The following is an 18,399-nucleotide window of genomic DNA, read 5'->3' on the forward strand; positions in this document are numbered from 1 at the left end:
AATTTGACAATCTTTCTCATCTCTCTGTTTATTCGTATTATTTTCAGTCACAACTGTCAACACCAAAAATTCAATGCATCGGGTATAACCAACGCCAATATCCATGGCATCGTTCACCTATCAAAACAAACGCTGTGCAATTTGAAATCAAAAATCAAAACGTTCGCCAGCGTATCGAGTTCATTGCTATTTGACGGTGATTTTTTCTTATTTTTTTCCATTTCTAATGATAAAATCGGATTTTACATTTTGTTTACGGTGAAAATAGAATTTTTTTTTTTCAAATTGAATTAAATTCATTTGTGCTTGCGAATTGTGTTTGTTTATCCAATGTAGTTGCACTGACAATTCACAGATGGCTGTACGGCTAGAGTAGCATTGTGAACGCACCCGCAATACACAAATGCCTTCGACAAGTTACAGACGAACGCAAACGCTCAGTTTATTACTGATGAAAACGCCATTTTGATTTTCTATACTAAACTAAAAAAATCGTGAACAAATTAATTACGTCTTTAATTCTTGAATTTTGATATAAGTTCAAGGGCTGCATTGACCAATTATCGCCTCGATATGGATAGAATGCATTGATAACAGTGAATATCAATAATTGTGCAGTGAAAATACCGAATGAATGTAACATTCAAGTTGGTTATTTTTTTGACTCGTATTTTTTAATCCCCCGAAACAAGAGTTGAATATATATATATAAATATATATATATATATTATTTTTTTTCGCTCTCATCAACACTGAGTGTGTGTATATGCTCTCGAATTATACAATATTGTTTATCGAATGACGTCATTGATGAATTCAAGGTCCTAAGGAAATTCATTTTTTTGGTAAATAAATTCCATGCACAACGATCCAAATCAAAATATTCGTGTTTATTTAAATTGAACGACCAAAGTGTCATAAAGTGTAATTGCGGCGAACTAACTTGTTTTTATTATATTTTTTTTTTCGTCTTTTTTTTCTCTCTATCTCTTTCTCTCTGTTTCTATTTCGCATTCGTTTGTTTCTTCTAACTGTGTGTGTGGTGTCATTCGTGCTTCGCCAATCGCTTCGATATTCGATTCGATTTTGTTATTTTGGATTTTGCGTGTGTACTCTGTGTATATTCATCATTGTGGGTGACTCTCTGTTTTCGGTGATACAACAGAGATAAGTGAGAAAATGTCCGTGCAACAATTTTGTTTGCGCTGGAACAATCATCAGCCGAACTTTATATCAGTGTTTTCATCACTTTTACATAATGAGGCTCTTGTTGACGTTACGCTAGCGGCTGAAGGAAGACAGCTGCAGGCCCATAAAGTGGTGCTTTCGGCATGCAGCTCATACTTTCAGGTATGTTCAGAAAACAAAAAAAATTCGACCAAAATAAAAATCGCATTATTTGGATTTGAGTGCGTGTGTTTGTGTCTGCGTGCCCGTGTGCCCGTGTAAAACGAGAGTAAAGCGATAAAATATAGCCCGAAATTGTGTTGTTATCGTTCAGCGGATTCAGTGTTTTTCTATTTATTTATTTTTTCGTACCCCTTCCGTTCTCATTGTTCGCGCTTTTAGTGTGGGTTCTGTTCTGAGCGCTTGATTGGCGTCAGTTTTCGGAATATGTGCCTATGCTTGTGCACATATAGATATATATACTTACATATCGATATACGTATATCAAACATATATACACAGAGACAGATAGATAGATATGCACTGAATCCGCCATGATTGTTTGTATTTGCAAGTGTTCCTAGTGCGATACTGTGCGAATTGTATACAATTCACGACACACTCAGATTTATGACTTACATTGATTTTTATTCATTAAAATGCATCAATTTCTCTCCCTCATTTTCTCAAATATTTTATGCTTCTTCCATTTGTGGCTGGCTGGTTGGGCATACGCGCGCGATTTTCAATCAATTTCGCTGTGGCATTGCAGTCGCTGTTCACAACCAATCCTTGCCAGCATCCGATAGTGATATTGAAAGATGTCCAATACAATGATCTGAAAACGATGGTTGATTTCATGTACTATGGCGAAGTAAATGTGTCACAAGAACAACTTCCACATATACTGAAAACAGCTGAAATGCTGAAAATCAAAGGTTTAGCTGAGATGCCCGATCCAGTCTCCCTTACCAAATCGGAGAGCAAGTCATCGGATCAAACTGATCCGAATGTGCAAAACAGTGGCGTTGAGTCGATGTGGGGCAGCAGCGAATCACAGCAATATCACCAACAGACTCTGCAACATCAAACATCACACCAGTCTCAACAGCAGCAATCACAAAGACGCTCTCCAACACCTGGCACAATATCACCCTCGGCAAATCGACGAAAGCGGCTGCGAAAGGCCTCAACAGGTAAGTGGAAGACAGATTGAAAAAAAACCACCTATGCAAATAAGATAGGCAAGCGTTATTGTTTATTTCCTTTTTTTTCGTTCAATCTACTGGTTTAGCTGGTTCTGGTTCCGCATCCACTGAGCGCACATCGGAAGAACATAGCAGCATCGAAGGTCAAGCAGGTATAAATATGTGTCAAATTGATCCATTCTGTGGATCGGCACCAACAAATTTATCCCATAATATGAATACGAAAATAATCAAAGAAAGTTGTAACCCAGATGCCACAAATCAACCACATGATGCAACGCACGAAAATGTTGATGCCGGAAATCACTCACATCACATTCATCAGATCGTAAGTATTTTTTTCTGTTGCTGGTTTTTGAGATAAAGCAAGAAGTGGCGCGGGAAATGCATTCTTCCCCCACCCGACTCAGCCGATTCAATGAGCGATACTAATTGTGTGTGTGTTTCCGTTTACAGTCTTATATTAAGAAATCGGATGAATTGTCAAATGTGTCGCAACAACAGATGCCCATAGATATTACGAGCCCAACTACGCCATCAGATCATGGAACGTCGGTTAGTTGTTCGCAATCACAAACACCGCACGGTAAGTCAATCACATGAAAGACAAACAAAATGTTGCTGCTTCTATGTTTAGGGCGGTTTTTTTTAGCATTTTCTTGGAAAAAATTTTGCATTTTCGTTGAGAAGCAACGATTTTGTTCGTGATATCACCGAATGCAAACATTCAACAAACGAGAATGTTTGCTCTTTTTGTGAACACTGAACTCGAACGATGGAGTCGTATTTAACGAAGATGCAGCATTTTTTCGAGATTCGAAAAATCTCAACATCTATCAATTAATCGAACTATTTTATTTAATGTCTCAACCATCATAGTTTTTTTTTTTTTAATAAATTCATAACTCCGACGACGGCTAAATTGTTGTCGTATAATTTTTCTTTTTTTTACGATTCGTTCTTTTAAATGTGAATTCATTTCACGCTCGAAATGAACGACATTAATCCCTGATTGTTTTGTTGATTTTTTTCCGTTGTGTTTTCGTACAATTTTTTTTTTCGCTTTTATTTTTCGTTCTTTTGTTTTTATATACGAACTTCTTGTTTAAGATGCATGATACTCACAAAAACATTACACACAACATTCTCATACTCTCTTTCATCAAATGTCATGAATTCGCCAACCGACCGCACATTGATCCCTAATAGATGCGTTGAAACGAAAAAAATGTTTCTTCTGTTTTTTTTTTATTCATTCATTTCGTTTGTCCATTGAAAATCGTTTTTGAGCCTCTCAGATTCTTACGAAATTCTTCTGTTTTATCATTGTTATATTTATTTCGATGGCACCAACCCCCTCCACCAACAAAAAACAAACAAACAACCTCTATTCAAACCAGCCATTATACCACACATTACACATTTCATATTACTGTCAGAAGTAAGAGCAATCAACCGTACAAATTTATACCATGCAACGGAAATTGGCACACGATAAGAATCATAATCCATATGCGTTAATTTTAAAATATTTGTTTTTGAACATTCACAATCCTAACATTTTAGTTTTTGATTCATCTCATGGAAATGGTTGAAAATATAAATGGATTCGTTCATTGGAAGAACTACCGTGTTGGCTTGACGCGAGTTGCACGGGCTTTGACTGCTTTTTCTGATTTCTTTGCGACTCAAATGGTCTCCTAAGATACATTTAATTCAATACATTTGAATTGATTCGAAGAATCGATCAGAGATAGCAAGATAGGCCTGACAAAATGCCAACATGGACATTCTCAAATCCATTTAAGTTTTTCCGACTTTTTCCCCATTGAGATATTGGCATTGTTATACGCAACATTTACTTATCATGCTCTTCGCAACAAACACCAATCATGAAATAATTTGTTTAATATGATAAAATTCTAATCATTCAGAATAAGAAGAAAGAAAATATTGAAAATTGTTCAAAATGTATGTTTCGCCAAAAACAAACAAAGCAAAAGGAACAGAATGAACTTCAATTTAAAAAAAAAATCTTTTGCTATTGTTCGAATAAAAGCAGCACACATCATAAATTAGCACATACACATACATACGCATATCTCTCCCTGAAATGAAAAAAAAACATTCCTACACTTTCAACATTTCACAGAATCATTTTAAAAAATAAGATGTAAATACAATTGAATTGATCAGTCAAATTGTATGAACCACAAAAAGTAATGAGTATGTGAACAGAAGGCAACAATCGAATGTTGAACACAAACACACACACACACACAATCACACAAACAAATAAAACACACAACGCGAATAAAAATGAACCGATCGATGATGAATCTCCATGCATCCGAGAAATGATATGATATTTTAGACCTCTCAGATCAGACATCATTCTTTACAAAAAAATTGTAATGGTTTTTTTTTTCCAACACCGTTTAACATATTTGCTGTTTTGTTGTGAAATCTATTTCATTGCGCACATTCGCATGAGTGTGTAATCTGCTGCGCAATCTGGGACGAGGAGAGAGCTCTATAAACACAAAAAAAAACTTTTGTTTTCGTTTTATGACCGATTTTTTTTTTTTAAATATTCATTCAAAACAATTTTTTTGTTTCTGTTTTGGTTTTTCGACAACATTTGGAGAAATGAACAATGAAAAATGTTAATGAATAAGAGTTGACGTCTGTAATGAGATAATGGTCGCATTACTTGAACTTCCACGTTTTCCGAATTTGTACATTTACGTATTCCAAAATCATCAAACTGTATCTTTTTTTGTGATGTATTATGATGAACAGAAGTAGAACCAACCAAGAAGTAATTTGTATACATCAAATACAATCGAAAACAAGAACAAGAAACCAATGGTTTCGTTTTGCTAATTGAATCTACATATGATTTTTTTTTTCTTAAAAAAACTTTTTTTAACGATTTATTTGGATATTTTTTCAATTACTTCATTTTCATGAAATTCATTTCAATGAGACTGAATGAAAAAAAAAAGAAAACACACAATGATTTGCAAAAAAAAAAATTAAACAAAATAAACAGATGTTAGATTTTCGTGTCTTAATTTTGAAATAAAAAAAAAAAACAAATAAAAACAAACAGATTTTGTATGGAAAATATGAAAATTCTGTAAGAAAAGAGAATTTAATTCGATATGAGGCACCAAAACACGCATTTAGCTCGTGTTCGAAATTTTTGCGAATTTCCAAATTGCATGTATTTTGATTGCCGTCCATGGCAAATGACCATTGATTGAGATATGGGCTGACAAAATGTCTCCCAAACACACCCATTTTAGTAATTTTCCATACAATGTTTTAAAATTTTGTTTTTCGAAAACGAAAAATTTTTGTTTTAGACAATTCGGTGAAACGCGAAAACGAAAATTTTCAATTTTCCATACAAAATGCAAAATAAAAGCAACCGATTTTGTAGTAATTCGGTGAAAATTCAATGAATTTATTATCTAATTGGCTCTCATCCTCTCCCAGGTGTGCAATGGATCGATTCGAATTATAGATTTACACTATCAACATGTACGACAAATGTTGGACTAGCATCATCCGCACACCACAACAATCCGGAAGATAATCAGCACACATCAAATACAGCTCCAACATCAAATACAGCTGTGTCATCGAATCACACTCAAATCCAATACGGATCGGCGTACACGAGTGGCCAGATGATTACAAGTAATGAATCGAATGTGACAAGAGAACCAGAGAAAAAAAAGAAGAAAAGAATTTGGATAAACCGGACGAATTTCTTGTTTTTTTTCTTGGCATTTCATTTTAATTGTTCGGCAAATGTGATTTTCGGACTAATGACTACAACCGATTGGCATCACATTCTCTCGCAGCATTATTCAAATTTGGGATTGTTTTTTTCTCTCGTTTGGTAAGAAATTTCCTCTCACAATGATTAGTTCCGTTGTTGAATCAGCTCAAATCGGCTAATGATTTGTACTGCTTATGGTTTGCACAATTTCTGCCTATTTTTCAATATTCAAATATAAATCCTGATAAAAACCACCGCATATTTAACACGGTCAACCTATCCTCTATCTCTGTAGAAAAAATCTGACCGGAAAACAATTAACTTCGAATAAAATTTTCTGTGAACAAAAAAAAACCATCAACAACGTTTCACGCTATTTTCGGAAATTTCTCCCAACTTAAAACAAATAGCACGATGAAAGCAAGAGATAGACTTATAAAAACTAATTCAATAACTGAGGCGGATAAAACTTTGAGCAAAAAAGAAACAAATAAAGTTGCGAACAAAAGTGACATAGCTCAGTATTGAGCGGAAAAGACGTTTTTTTTTGCAATTTTTCGATATTGTAAAGAGAATAACGATTAGAACATTATTGTAGAACATCAGAAGAACTTCAAATATGCCGATACTTAATCGTTATCTTTTTACGTAATGAGAAAAATGTAAAGAACATTCATTCCGCTCAATACTGAGTTTTGTTACTTTTTTTCGCAACTTCACTTGTCTCCCTTTTGCTGAAAGTTTTTCTTCGTTTTAGTTATAGAAAAAACACATAAGTGCAACTCTTGCTTTGTGCGTATCAAATGAATTGATGCAACCGATTCATCCCTTTTCCGTCCAATCTTCACAAATTATAAAACACCTTCTGGTCCAATGGAAGTCACTTTTGCCAAACAATTGATTGAATTGACGCCGAAAAAAGATTGAAATTCTCCCAAACTGAAACCAATAAATTTTTTTCGTTTATGCTGCTGATTTAGCATTAAATCCAAATACTTTAGTCAATAATTATTCGGCGAGTTTATCGACACCGACATCTCCACAAGGAAACGACTCAAATATAGTACAATATAGTCAAGGACCCACTCCAAACCAGTCACCTATTAATTGTAAGGATCAGAAATTGTTTTGACAACGAAAAATCAAGTTGAAAATTTACGGCCCGATTCGGCAAAACAGAAATAATAATTGATTCCGCATCATTTTGGTTGTACGAATTGCTTAGTTTGTTAACCAATTTTTGACTTAGATTAAAATGAGTCAATATAAAAAAATCACTTTCATAATAAATTTGTTTCAAATAGTTGTAAACTACAACATGTATCTATGCACTAATTTTCTCTTCCAAAAAGCTTGTATTCAATTGTTTGTTATTTTTGTTTTGCCGAATTTGGTCGAAAATTTGTCCAATTTTCATGTGCGCACCGCACCACAAAACAATTTTGCTAAGCAAAAAAAAAAACCAATAATTTTTCAATCGCAGCTAGTGGAACAACAAATCAACAACAACAGTCACAACAGCCGCCACAGGCCGCACAACCACAAACCACATCTTCATCGTCAACATCCACTGCCACAACATCACAAGCAGCCCCAAAACGGAAGCGATCAGTTAATCCACAGAGCGATGAGAATTTCCAACGAGCTCTGGAGGCAGTTCGTTACGGTGGCATTGGTTTCTGTAAGGCAGCTCGCATGTATGGTTGTAATAATCGAACGCTATGGCTTGAATACAAGAAGCGCGGCTATCCAATCAGTCGGCCGAGCATAAAGAATCGAATCAAATTGGAACCGAACATGACACCGCCGCCAACATCGCCCGCACCAACCAATGAAGAAAACACATCGATGGAAAACTATGAACACAACATGACACCAGCCCAGCAATCGACAATTAACATGAGCGCCGTTCCACCGCCAGCCGAAACACCAACATCAATTATGTGCCCGCCACACGCACACCCAGCAATGGGCGTCATGAGTTTTCTCGACACAACGCGTACAACGCACGTGTCATTCGAACCGCATCCAACCACACTGCAGCGCCAACGATATCCAGACGGAGTAAATGTCAATCCAACGGCCATAAACTTACAAGGACTCAACTTTAATTCGATGTAAGCACATGATTTTGGTGTAATCGTTCGGTACCCATCCAAATGAAACGGATGGAAGGAACAACAATATGGTTGGAAAATGCAAAACTCAACGGAAATCATCGGCCCGACTAGAATGCTCTTGACGTTGTCTCGCACCACAGACTATCAACAGCCAACCCAAGGATGTAAAAGGAACAAAGAATAACGAACAGATTTAAATGGAAATATTATCAATAGAAAAACATTGCACACACACACACAAAACTGACATGTATCGATTGTGCATCGGTGATGCATCATGATCTTGTGGCCATCATCCGAACATTTTTCGTTTTCAAATACTTTATCCATTCAAAAAAGATGAAAAATAAAACAATCACAACAACACACCCAGTATCTCAAGAGCAACCATGGATAAAAACAGCACATACAAACCGAAATTAAACGGGATTACAATTGGGTGACAGCATGAAAAAAAAGAAAAGGAGGAGAAGGAGAAAATAAGAACCACATGTAAAACTATGTGACATATTCGATGCATAAACGTGAAATTTTATAATAAACAAACGTAAAAGATGTTCTGTCTGTGTTACTGTCTTAATTTAAATACTTGCAAAAACAGTGCATATGTGAGGGTTTATATTTAATAGTTTTGTGTCGTCTAAACTGCGAAAAGGAAACTAAATTTTTTCTTTGCATATATTTGCAATAGCAAACTATTACATATTATGCCTCCGAACATTTGATTTTGTTTTTATTTTTCTGTTTCACTCTCCTATGTTTCCAATGCAACTATCTATCAATTGTGTATTTAGCTACATGGCACAATACTTTTTCTGCTGATTGTAAACAACAACAAATAACAACAACAAAAAAAATGGAAAATAAGTCCTATATATGAATATTGAAATGGATTTTACTTATAAAGCTATGCATATACATCTAGGAATTTTGAACTTGTTTATAAATGTAACTCTAGATTTATAAGATGTGTAGCCATCATTTCATTAGTTTATTTTTCAATAAATAAAATTTAAACAAAAAAAAATTGAAGTAATAAAAATAAGCAAAAGAAAGAGAGGAAGATGTGTGAAAGATTAAACGATTAAATAATGATTAAAGAGAATTGCCCACAAGTTCGTAGATAAATAGATCCCATAGCCCCGAAAGAGATGAAGAGGATGAAGAAGAAGAAGAAAAAATCCCCCGCAAAGTACGGCATATAACACAATGATTTTGTGTGGGAAAGATTGCAAGAATGATTTCACTTTTGAAAGTAAATTATATATGTACTAGATTGTAAGATTTCAAATTGACCTATGGCAAAATTTATACTAATAGTGACTATGTAGATGTTAAATATATATATATTGTGACTATTAAAGAAACAAAAAAAAAATTAAGTAAAACTCTTATAATAAACACATCCCCCCAGAAAAAAAAACACACTATGACACACTCACAGACACACACACGAACACAAAGAGGAGGAACAATTCCCATTGCTAATTCACAAACAATTCATGAACAAGAATGCGCTCTTCGTCTTCGTTTTCGCTTTAATTTTTCGTTTAGGCCATAAGAGCAATCATTTTACGAATACAAACCATGGAACATGCATTAACGAACATACACATTAAACACTAATTTTGCTAATACAAGTCATCATGCTAGCTAAAGAAAAAGCAAAACACTATTTCCATAAAACACAACTAACTTTAATTAAACAAGCAAACAAAAAGAGACTAGAAACCGAAGAGATGCAACTCGAAACTAAATATAATGCAAAAAAAAACCTAATATAATAAGCGGTGTGTTCCTACGAATTTTTTGTGCAGTTCTCTCTTGTAGTTTCCAGATCAAATTCCTAGAGCAATTTTTTTTTTGTTTCGTTCTGCCTCCATTGAAATTGTGTGATTTGGGAGAACTGACTTAAGAATTTAGAAAGAAAAATAGAAACGAAATGCATGAGAACAAAACTAAAAAAAATTGTGTTGCAATAAAGTCATTTGCCGTGTCACGTGCAAATCGCGTCCTCCTTGCTCCCCTCTCAGCTAAAGCATTTATTTCCAAAATGAAACTAACGTAACGTATGGAAGTGCCATATAAAACACAACTTAAATTCGACTAACGAAGCTTCATATCAAGAAAAAAAAAATGAACAAATGCCCAGTTCATGCTAACCGAAAGACAATGTTTCAAACTGACGGGAGACTTACATAAGACTTTATTACTTTTGTAAAATAAAAAAAACAAAAACAAATAATAACAAAACAATTTGTGTGAACAATTGGCAGAGTTAATGCGTTTCATTTCGCACCGATTCATGTCCATCGAAACACTGATCAATCAAAAACAAAACCCCATACAATTGACCTTTTTCCATCTTTATCTCTCCCTCTCTCTTTGTCTATATACCTATCTCATTTATTCATCCAAATTTTTCTTGGGTTTTTTCCCCCTTTCTTTATTATTAGTTGTAATAGATTTAATTGCAATTTTAGTCATTCGTCGCATACAAATCGGTTAATTCTCAGTAATAAAATGATTGAAACATAAATCACGGGAATAAACATTTTATGTGTCTTTAATTCTTAAGTCCAATTACCAAATGTTTCGTTTTCCTAATATGTTTTTTTTATTTGAAAAAAAAACAACAACAATTAATTTGTAATTTATATCATGCATATTTTTCTATCTGCAAAATGCTGAATAAAAATCAGGTTATTTTATGCAATGAATTATTATTAGTTTTTTATCCGGTATTTTTTTCTGAAGAAAAGAATAAAATGAACCAGTCTAAGCACACAAACACAATCACACGAGTAATATTGTACGAACAAATCATTTATCAGCCTATAAGAAAAATTCTGTAAATAAAGTTCAATCGATATGCAAAATAAAAAGAAAAAGAAAAAAAAACACACACAACTCTTACTGCTCGATCATTTATTGAATTTTTTTTTTTGGCTTTTCGCTGTCATCATATTTCGTTAACATTCAACATTTTATCGCATTAATTATCATTGTCATCGTCATCGTCACGTTGTTTTTGTTCTGGCACTTTTTTGTTGTTGTTGCTATGCGTTCCATTGTTCGATAATTGATTGATTGATGTCTGTCATTTCGCATTCAGAACATTCATTTATTCATTTCTTTTTTTTTCGTTTCTAAAATGGAAATTGTTTTTCACTCACGCACATTTTTGATTGTAGCTAGAAACTTAGTTGTACCTGGAACGAAACGTGGAAGACAACTGATACGGCAATCGCGAATTAAAAAAGACATTGATCCAAGTCAAATGCCCTCCTCACCCGATGATATTGATTATGAACGGAGCTCGAGCCCATACTCATCACACAACCGATTGTCGGCCGTTGCGAAAATGGAGCGGCACGTGTCCGAGCCATCGCCGCGATTGTCATCACAATCACCGCCACCGTCATCATCGGCGGCAGCGGCAGCAGCGATGCATTTACTTACTGTACCACATGCCCCCATTTTAACCAAGCAACACAGTGCACCCAGTCATTCGATATGTGATACGCAATTCTCTTATCATCGCCAAGAGTCGCATTCGCATTTTTCATTGCATCGGCAACTGTCGCTGCCATCAGCACATTCACCTCCGCCCGATCGTTCCGATCCATTTACGATTGCCGAGGAAAAGGAGCCGCTCAGTTTGTCGAGCGGCACCGGTGCCGGCGCCGGCGCCAGCGGCAGCAGCAGTAGCAGTCATTCGTTGCGACCCATGATCAGCACCAGTATATCGATAACCGAACCAAAATCGGCCCATGATCTAAGTCCAACATTTGTTGTTGTGTCCGAACCAACCGACCAGCCACCACCGATGCGAGTCAGATCTGAAGAACTGCAGCGCTCTGTTTCATCGCCGCAGGTTTGTATCTGATGTTTTGCCTTTTAAAACCAGGTAGAAATGGTCCAAGTGTATTATTTCATTTCATTGCAGCATTTACTGCGAGAGATCTCATTGGAGAATCGCTCACAACATTGTCCAGTTATACGACCGGGTCCGGCATTGGGTTGTAATTTCTGTTGGAATACCATTGATGCTCATGGACGTATTCTGCGGCGAAAAACGAAATACCATTGTCCCGAATGTCAAACGAATTTGTGTATAGTGCCATGCTTTCAGGAATACCACGAACGACAAAATTCAAATGAACCATCAACTTCCTCGTCCAATGACACAGCGAAAAATTTAACAACACCATCCGGTTTGCGGCATCATCCCAAGTCCAGTTCGCTGTCATAAGAATGATTCGCGTGAAACGAATGATGATGAATAATCTATAAACAACAACATTAACAACAACAACAACAAAAACCATGGCACAAATGAATTTTATACTAGGGGGTAAGAACACAAGCGCTTGAGACGAATCCGTACAAATATTTGTGAATTCGTGTGATTGTGTATACGAGACATTCGCAGCGCAGTGAGTGTACAACAACAATAATAAAGCCACGAACGCATGAATATATGCGAATCTATGTGAATCTCACAACTTGTTCCTAGCCCCTAGATTTTATACCACCTCAACCCAAAAACCAATTGGCGAATTCATACTTTTATCGCAAGCATTTGAATTTCGCGCTTCGACTACAAAACACCGTGACAATTCGTTTTCTTTGTCGAGTAAACGAATCTGTGTAATAATATTGCTATGAAATGGCAAATTGAACAGAGTTTTACCAATCGCCATACCTCACCTGCCCTACACCACAACCCAACATGACACCGTGTTCTTTAATTCTATATTTATACTATAGAAATAATGGAAAACAATCGACATGTAACAAATGACAAGCATACGTAACAGTTAATGGATTCATTGCAAATGATGTTCAATCAATAGTATGTATAGATGGATGTAATACAAATTAAAAAAAAAACCATACAAATCATACACACAAGCTATGCAAAACATATAGAATCATATCCTTTGAAGAGAAAATAAAAACAAACAAACAAACCATAAATGTAAAATTAAAAACAAAATTAAATTTTACGTAACTAGCAAAAGTACAAAATAGAACCTGAGAATTCCCGATATATTCAATTTAATTTGTTTTCTGTTTATTGCGTAGATGTGTGTAGTCTGCCCTTTGCAGAAACAGAAGAAAACAAAATACAAATACACATAAATTATCGCAATAAATATATCTAAATATAACATACACATATGTCTATGGATAAACATGAATATGACCGGTGTGACAAACAAATAGAAGATGAAGAAAAATGCGATTGTGAACTTGTCGCCACGCTTAACACAGATACATGTTAAAGATTTTTTAAACCAAAAGAGAAAAATAAATAATTTGTCTTATATAGAATCGTAGTTCAAAAGCACAAAAATGTTTAATGTTTTTTCTTCGATGTGTTTTCAGCAAATAGAAAAATCGGTAACCGCAATTTATCATAACAATGGCTTGAAAAGCTACAAACAAAATGGAAATGAAATATATTTGTAAACCAAGAGTCGTCACATCGATTTTTATTTGTAAATTTTAAATAATTTCCACAATTTTGAACCGCATTTAATATCGTCAAAGAGCTACAAAGATGATTTTTTACTTTCTGGATTGCATCACCAGTGTGTTTTTCCAAAAGAGAGAAGAGAAAAATTGAAATCCAAAAAAAAACATATGCGATTTTACTTGGTAGAGTTGACAGGAAAATGGTGCCATTTAGTGAATTAACACACATTGAAAACGTCAAGAAAAAAAACGTAGTCTTCTGTCACTTTTATGACAAAATTTTACCAAAACAAACAAAAACAATTTGCAAAAAAAAACCAAATACCAAAACCGAAAATTTAAATCAACACACACACAATGGATAAAAAAAATGGAAATTATATATATATATAAATAAATTAATGAAAACGATGATCAACTCTATATAATGTATCTCAGGCATGAGATACATTTTTATTTGGTCAAATAAATTGATGTTGTTATTTTTGTTGTTGTAATATGAGCCGACTCATCCAATTAATAATCATCAAAGTAGAAAAGTCTTATTGTTGAACATGAATCAAACTAAACATTTAAGATAGAAAATACACACACACACACAGAGAGAGAGAGAGAGAAAATACGTGGAAAAGAAGAAATTTTTAGAGAAACGCTTGCGTTTAACATTTTGACGACGTGGAGTAGAAGAATAGAGTCGTTTTTTTCTCTCGTGGATGCAAAACCAATTTTGATGGAAAGTATTCCCCAGTACAACTCTCTCACATCAATCAAATTGTTCTCGAACGAGTTTTCAAAATTCAAACAACTTTAGTCAATTGCCATACAGCAAATATATTTAAACCGAGAGATTTTTTTCATACCCTCTCTCTAGCCATACCCTCTTGGATATCTGGTGATTCGATTAATGACATTTGTACCGTAAATATGTTCCTACTGGATTTGGAGGAAACTTTTCCTTACACTCAAATAAACTCATAAGTGGCATTCATATAAAATGAGTTTAGCTCAAAAGAGGCAATGACATTGAATTTTTTTTTAAATAAAAGTACTGTTCAATTGCTCGCACATATTATGTCATCATTAGTGAAAATTACGCCCCAGAAATTTTCAATTCGAGCGAATACATTTTGGTGTACTAGAACATAAATAATAAAAAATGAAAATTTGACCAATGTTGATGTTTTGAGGCTATCCCGAGCCGGTTGATACATTTGAAGAAAAATGTGGCCGTGTGTTTGACTTGGGTCTTTTCTTAAAATAGTGCTTGGTTTAAATAGAAATCTCTACAAAAAAAACAGAATTCAAAAAAAAAAACAGGACAAAAGAAAAATATTTATGACAGATTTATATACACGATTTCCACCCATCATTTGACTTAAAGTTAAAAAAAAAATGACAACAATTTAAATTTCGTTATTCATTCGGTTACAGGATTTCTAAATTGAAAACAAAATAAATGATTTGATATTCAAAAGATTCATCCGGCGATTTCATCAAATTGGACAAGCAAAGAGAAAAAAATCGATGCTCTAAATTCATTCTTTTGATTACAGACAAAAAAAAACTATTGGAGATTAAAAGTTTTAAAATTCCGCAGAGAAAAAAATTAATTCTTATGAAAAATATTGTTAAAAAATATTTTGTTCATTAAGAAAAAAGAAAATGGAATTACTCGACGAAAGTTTATTTTTCTAAAACGCAAAGTGATTGTACTGCATTGGACGAACCACCATTTTTCTAATGCATTCAAATCAAGAATAAATTGAAATGATGCAACAAAAAAAATGATATTTGAAGAAAACAAACCAATTCCAGTGTTTTTCAATCCTACTTCTTTCTCTCCGCAAGAAATTGAAACCATAACATTGAATAGTTTCGATTTGGTTTTGTTTTTTCATTATTTTCTATGTAAATTTTTTTGAATTTTTTTTATTGTTTTCCTCTTTTATTCGAGCGAATCGGGTTCGCACAGGGACATTTTTAAATAAATTCCAGATTTTATTTTTCAACTTTTTTGGTTGGAATTTCCTCCGACGCTGGATTTGCATTTCTAAAGTTCGGGAATTGTTCCCATGGTGCGGACAAATCAAATTTACGGAATTCCTGAGCTAGCTCCAATGGTTCACAAACAACACGTTGCTTTTCATCATCATAACGCACCTGCAATACACAATTTTGGTTCACAATTTTAAATGCGAAAGCAAAATGATGCGATAAAATTGTTGCCATTTATTTAATTATTGAACATTTCAAGGATTGGATAGAATGTAAGAAATCGTAAACGATCTGCAATTACCTCAACATAACCAGATAATGGAAAATCACGACGTTGTGGATGTCCTTCGAAACCGTAATCGGTCAAAATACGTCTCAAATCGGGATGATTTGCAAAGAATACACCGTACATATCCCAGATTTCACGTTCATACCAGTTGGCCGCTTTGAAAACTTCACAAGCCGATTCGATTGGTGTCAATTCGTCGGTGTATGTTTTGACGCGAATCCGGGAATTGTATCGCAATGACAGAAGGTTATACACAATCTGTGTGAGATTCAAAGCGTTAATTATGTAAACATTGAAAATAAAACTTGAACAATCCAATTACTTCAAAGCGATATTTTCGGCTGGGTACATCTAAGCCAGCAATATCGGCCAAACTGCTGAATTGGGCGCTGTGATGATCCTTCAGGAATTGCAATGTTGGTATAACACCTTCTGGTGCGATCAAAACTTCCAATTCATCGCCTGCCGTGAGTTGAACCTTTTGCACGAATTTTGGTAAACATTCGGCTACATATTTTCCAAAATCGGTTAAACTTGCACGTGCTGCCTCATCTGGTTTGCGAACAGTGGCTACAATACAAACATTCAATCAATAAATTAAACTGTTCTTCAATTAAAATACACAGATGAAAGGAACGGAGTAAGAAAAAAAGATCATACGTCTCTTCTCTTCAGCTTTTGTTACATCCGATGACAGCGACCGCACTACGATTGGATTGACTCGATTGGCAACTGTTGTTGGGATAAAAAAAAATCAATAAAAATGAAATGTTTCATGCAATAAATGACACAATTCAATTCGATCTACTTACCATTTGATAATTGTAATCCACTGCGTAGATTCGTGGATATTGTTCGAAGAAACGATGCCATCGGAAAAGGTCTGTAGCTACACTTTTCTAATTTATTTGCATGAAATTTTGACAGATTGGAAAAAAATCGTATTTATGTAACTATCAGCAGTTGTGCCAAACAATACAGCACACGGGAGCTGTCAGCACGATGAATGCACGGGACTATTGGCACATAGTGTCGGGCATGAAACAACAGATGGCGTTGCAAACCTCAATTCAATCGACTGTTTATGGCGAATAAGAATTATCGTTTAACGCGCCACACGCATCAATCAACGTTTGATTTGATGATTTCTTTGAATTTCATTTACACAAGTGAATCATGCAGTGTGCTTAACATAAATCTGGAGATGTTCAACATGTTTCATCGTTATCATTGTCATTTTAATAACAATATCAATTTTCAACTTTCGCAATTGTACTTGAAATACTGCACTCGATCCAATCAAAGTTATGCGAACTTTGATTGAAGTGGTGGCAATCGATGTTATTGTGAGCCAAATTTAATATAGGCAATCTTAAGTGTTATGTATATATGAACCGCTGGGAATAAAGACCAGATCACATCGCAGTTCTTGTTACGGAATTTGATTATGCTTTTTCGAAAATTGGGAACTTGAATTCGTTGCACGTAAACGGGACGAAAAACTGAAGTTTGGCAGCATAAAGGGACGATACTAACGTTTTGAAACGTAAATTTACTAAATGTAGTTACTATGTAATAACGTTTGAAAGTACCCTTTTTGTGAAAGATGAATTTTAGTTCTTCTTTTTCAAACATTTTAATGAAATTTAGAATTTACTCACAACGCCGCTGAGTGAGCGATTCATGTGTGTGTGTGTGTGTGCTACGAAATTAATGACAAAATAATTTCCATGCAATTAAAAAATTTTCTTCTGAAAACCTGCTTGAACTTAAGTTCTTGATGAATTGGGGAAATGTGATTAACATTATGTGTACGTGTAACTCTCCAGCAGAAGCAGAGACGATATTTACGGTTTTTTTTTCATATATTCAAAGATACGTCGTTGTTACCGGTTGAAGCATGTTCCCAATTAAATGTTTAATCGAATGCATTATTGTATGTGTTATTGTTTCGCATAAGAAAGGTAATTCTGTTTTGATTATTAATATTTTGATACATGCGCCTCGGGGCAAGATATGTCGCAGCGCCTTTTAATTAGAAAGAAAAAGAGGATAATTTTTTTCAATAAAATAAAAATGCATCGAATTTGAGGTGTGATATATATTTTAAATAAATTATTCAAAGTACAACAAAATCTGTTCAAGTTAACTTAATTTTTCGTGCTTTAGCTTTCTGCAAAACTTTCGATAATATCATTGTAATCAATTTTTTCTGCAACTTCATGTTCGATAGATGTAATTGCAAGACCATTAAGGCGCTCTTGTGCCATTGAATTGCGCAGATAATTTTTTATGAGTTTTAATTTCGAAAAACTGCGTTCGCCCGTAGAAACAGCTATTGGT

General features: G+C 34.5%; 2 protein-coding genes across 5 annotated transcripts; one reads left to right on the forward strand and one right to left on the reverse strand.

The window, feature by feature from the left end:
• The first annotated feature begins 399 nt into the window (after window positions 1-399).
• On the forward strand, window positions 400-15,581 carry LOC129579246 (longitudinals lacking protein, isoforms H/M/V). 4 transcript variants are annotated; one of them, XM_055469110.1, is made up of 9 exons: window positions 414-845; window positions 1,166-1,350; window positions 1,940-2,362; window positions 2,455-2,527; window positions 2,627-2,703; window positions 2,832-2,961; window positions 5,880-6,083; window positions 7,149-7,277; window positions 7,652-11,005. In XM_055469110.1, exons 2-9 carry the CDS (start codon window positions 1,180-1,182, stop codon window positions 8,287-8,289), a joined length of 1,845 nt encoding a protein of 614 aa, XP_055325085.1. In that variant the 5' UTR covers window positions 414-845; window positions 1,166-1,179; the 3' UTR covers window positions 8,290-11,005. The 4 variants fall into 4 exon arrangements, with proteins under 4 accessions (XP_055325083.1, XP_055325084.1, XP_055325085.1 ...); XM_055469111.1 differs by having other exon boundaries at window positions 415-845; window positions 1,940-2,363; window positions 2,462-2,527; XM_055469108.1 differs by lacking the exons at window positions 5,880-6,083; window positions 7,149-7,277; window positions 7,652-11,005 and adding exons at window positions 11,483-12,165; window positions 12,238-15,581 and having other exon boundaries at window positions 400-845.
• Window positions 15,099-17,033, reverse strand: LOC129579250 (NADH dehydrogenase [ubiquinone] iron-sulfur protein 3, mitochondrial). The gene is made up of 5 exons (XM_055469119.1): window positions 16,869-17,033; window positions 16,717-16,788; window positions 16,379-16,626; window positions 16,069-16,314; window positions 15,099-15,932 (listed from the first exon to the last, which is right to left on the reverse strand). The coding sequence occupies exons 1-5, from the start codon at window positions 16,927-16,929 to the stop codon at window positions 15,771-15,773; spliced, it is 789 nt and encodes a 262-aa protein (XP_055325094.1). The 5' UTR covers window positions 16,930-17,033; the 3' UTR covers window positions 15,099-15,770.
• Between the last annotated feature and the right edge of the window lie 1,366 nt (window positions 17,034-18,399).

Source organism: Sitodiplosis mosellana, unplaced genomic scaffold (assembly GCF_009176505.1).
Source record: "Sitodiplosis mosellana isolate CC-2019 unplaced genomic scaffold, AAFC_SMos_1.0 Smas_scaffold_6226, whole genome shotgun sequence".
Classification (NCBI taxonomy): domain Eukaryota; kingdom Metazoa; phylum Arthropoda; class Insecta; order Diptera; family Cecidomyiidae; genus Sitodiplosis; species Sitodiplosis mosellana.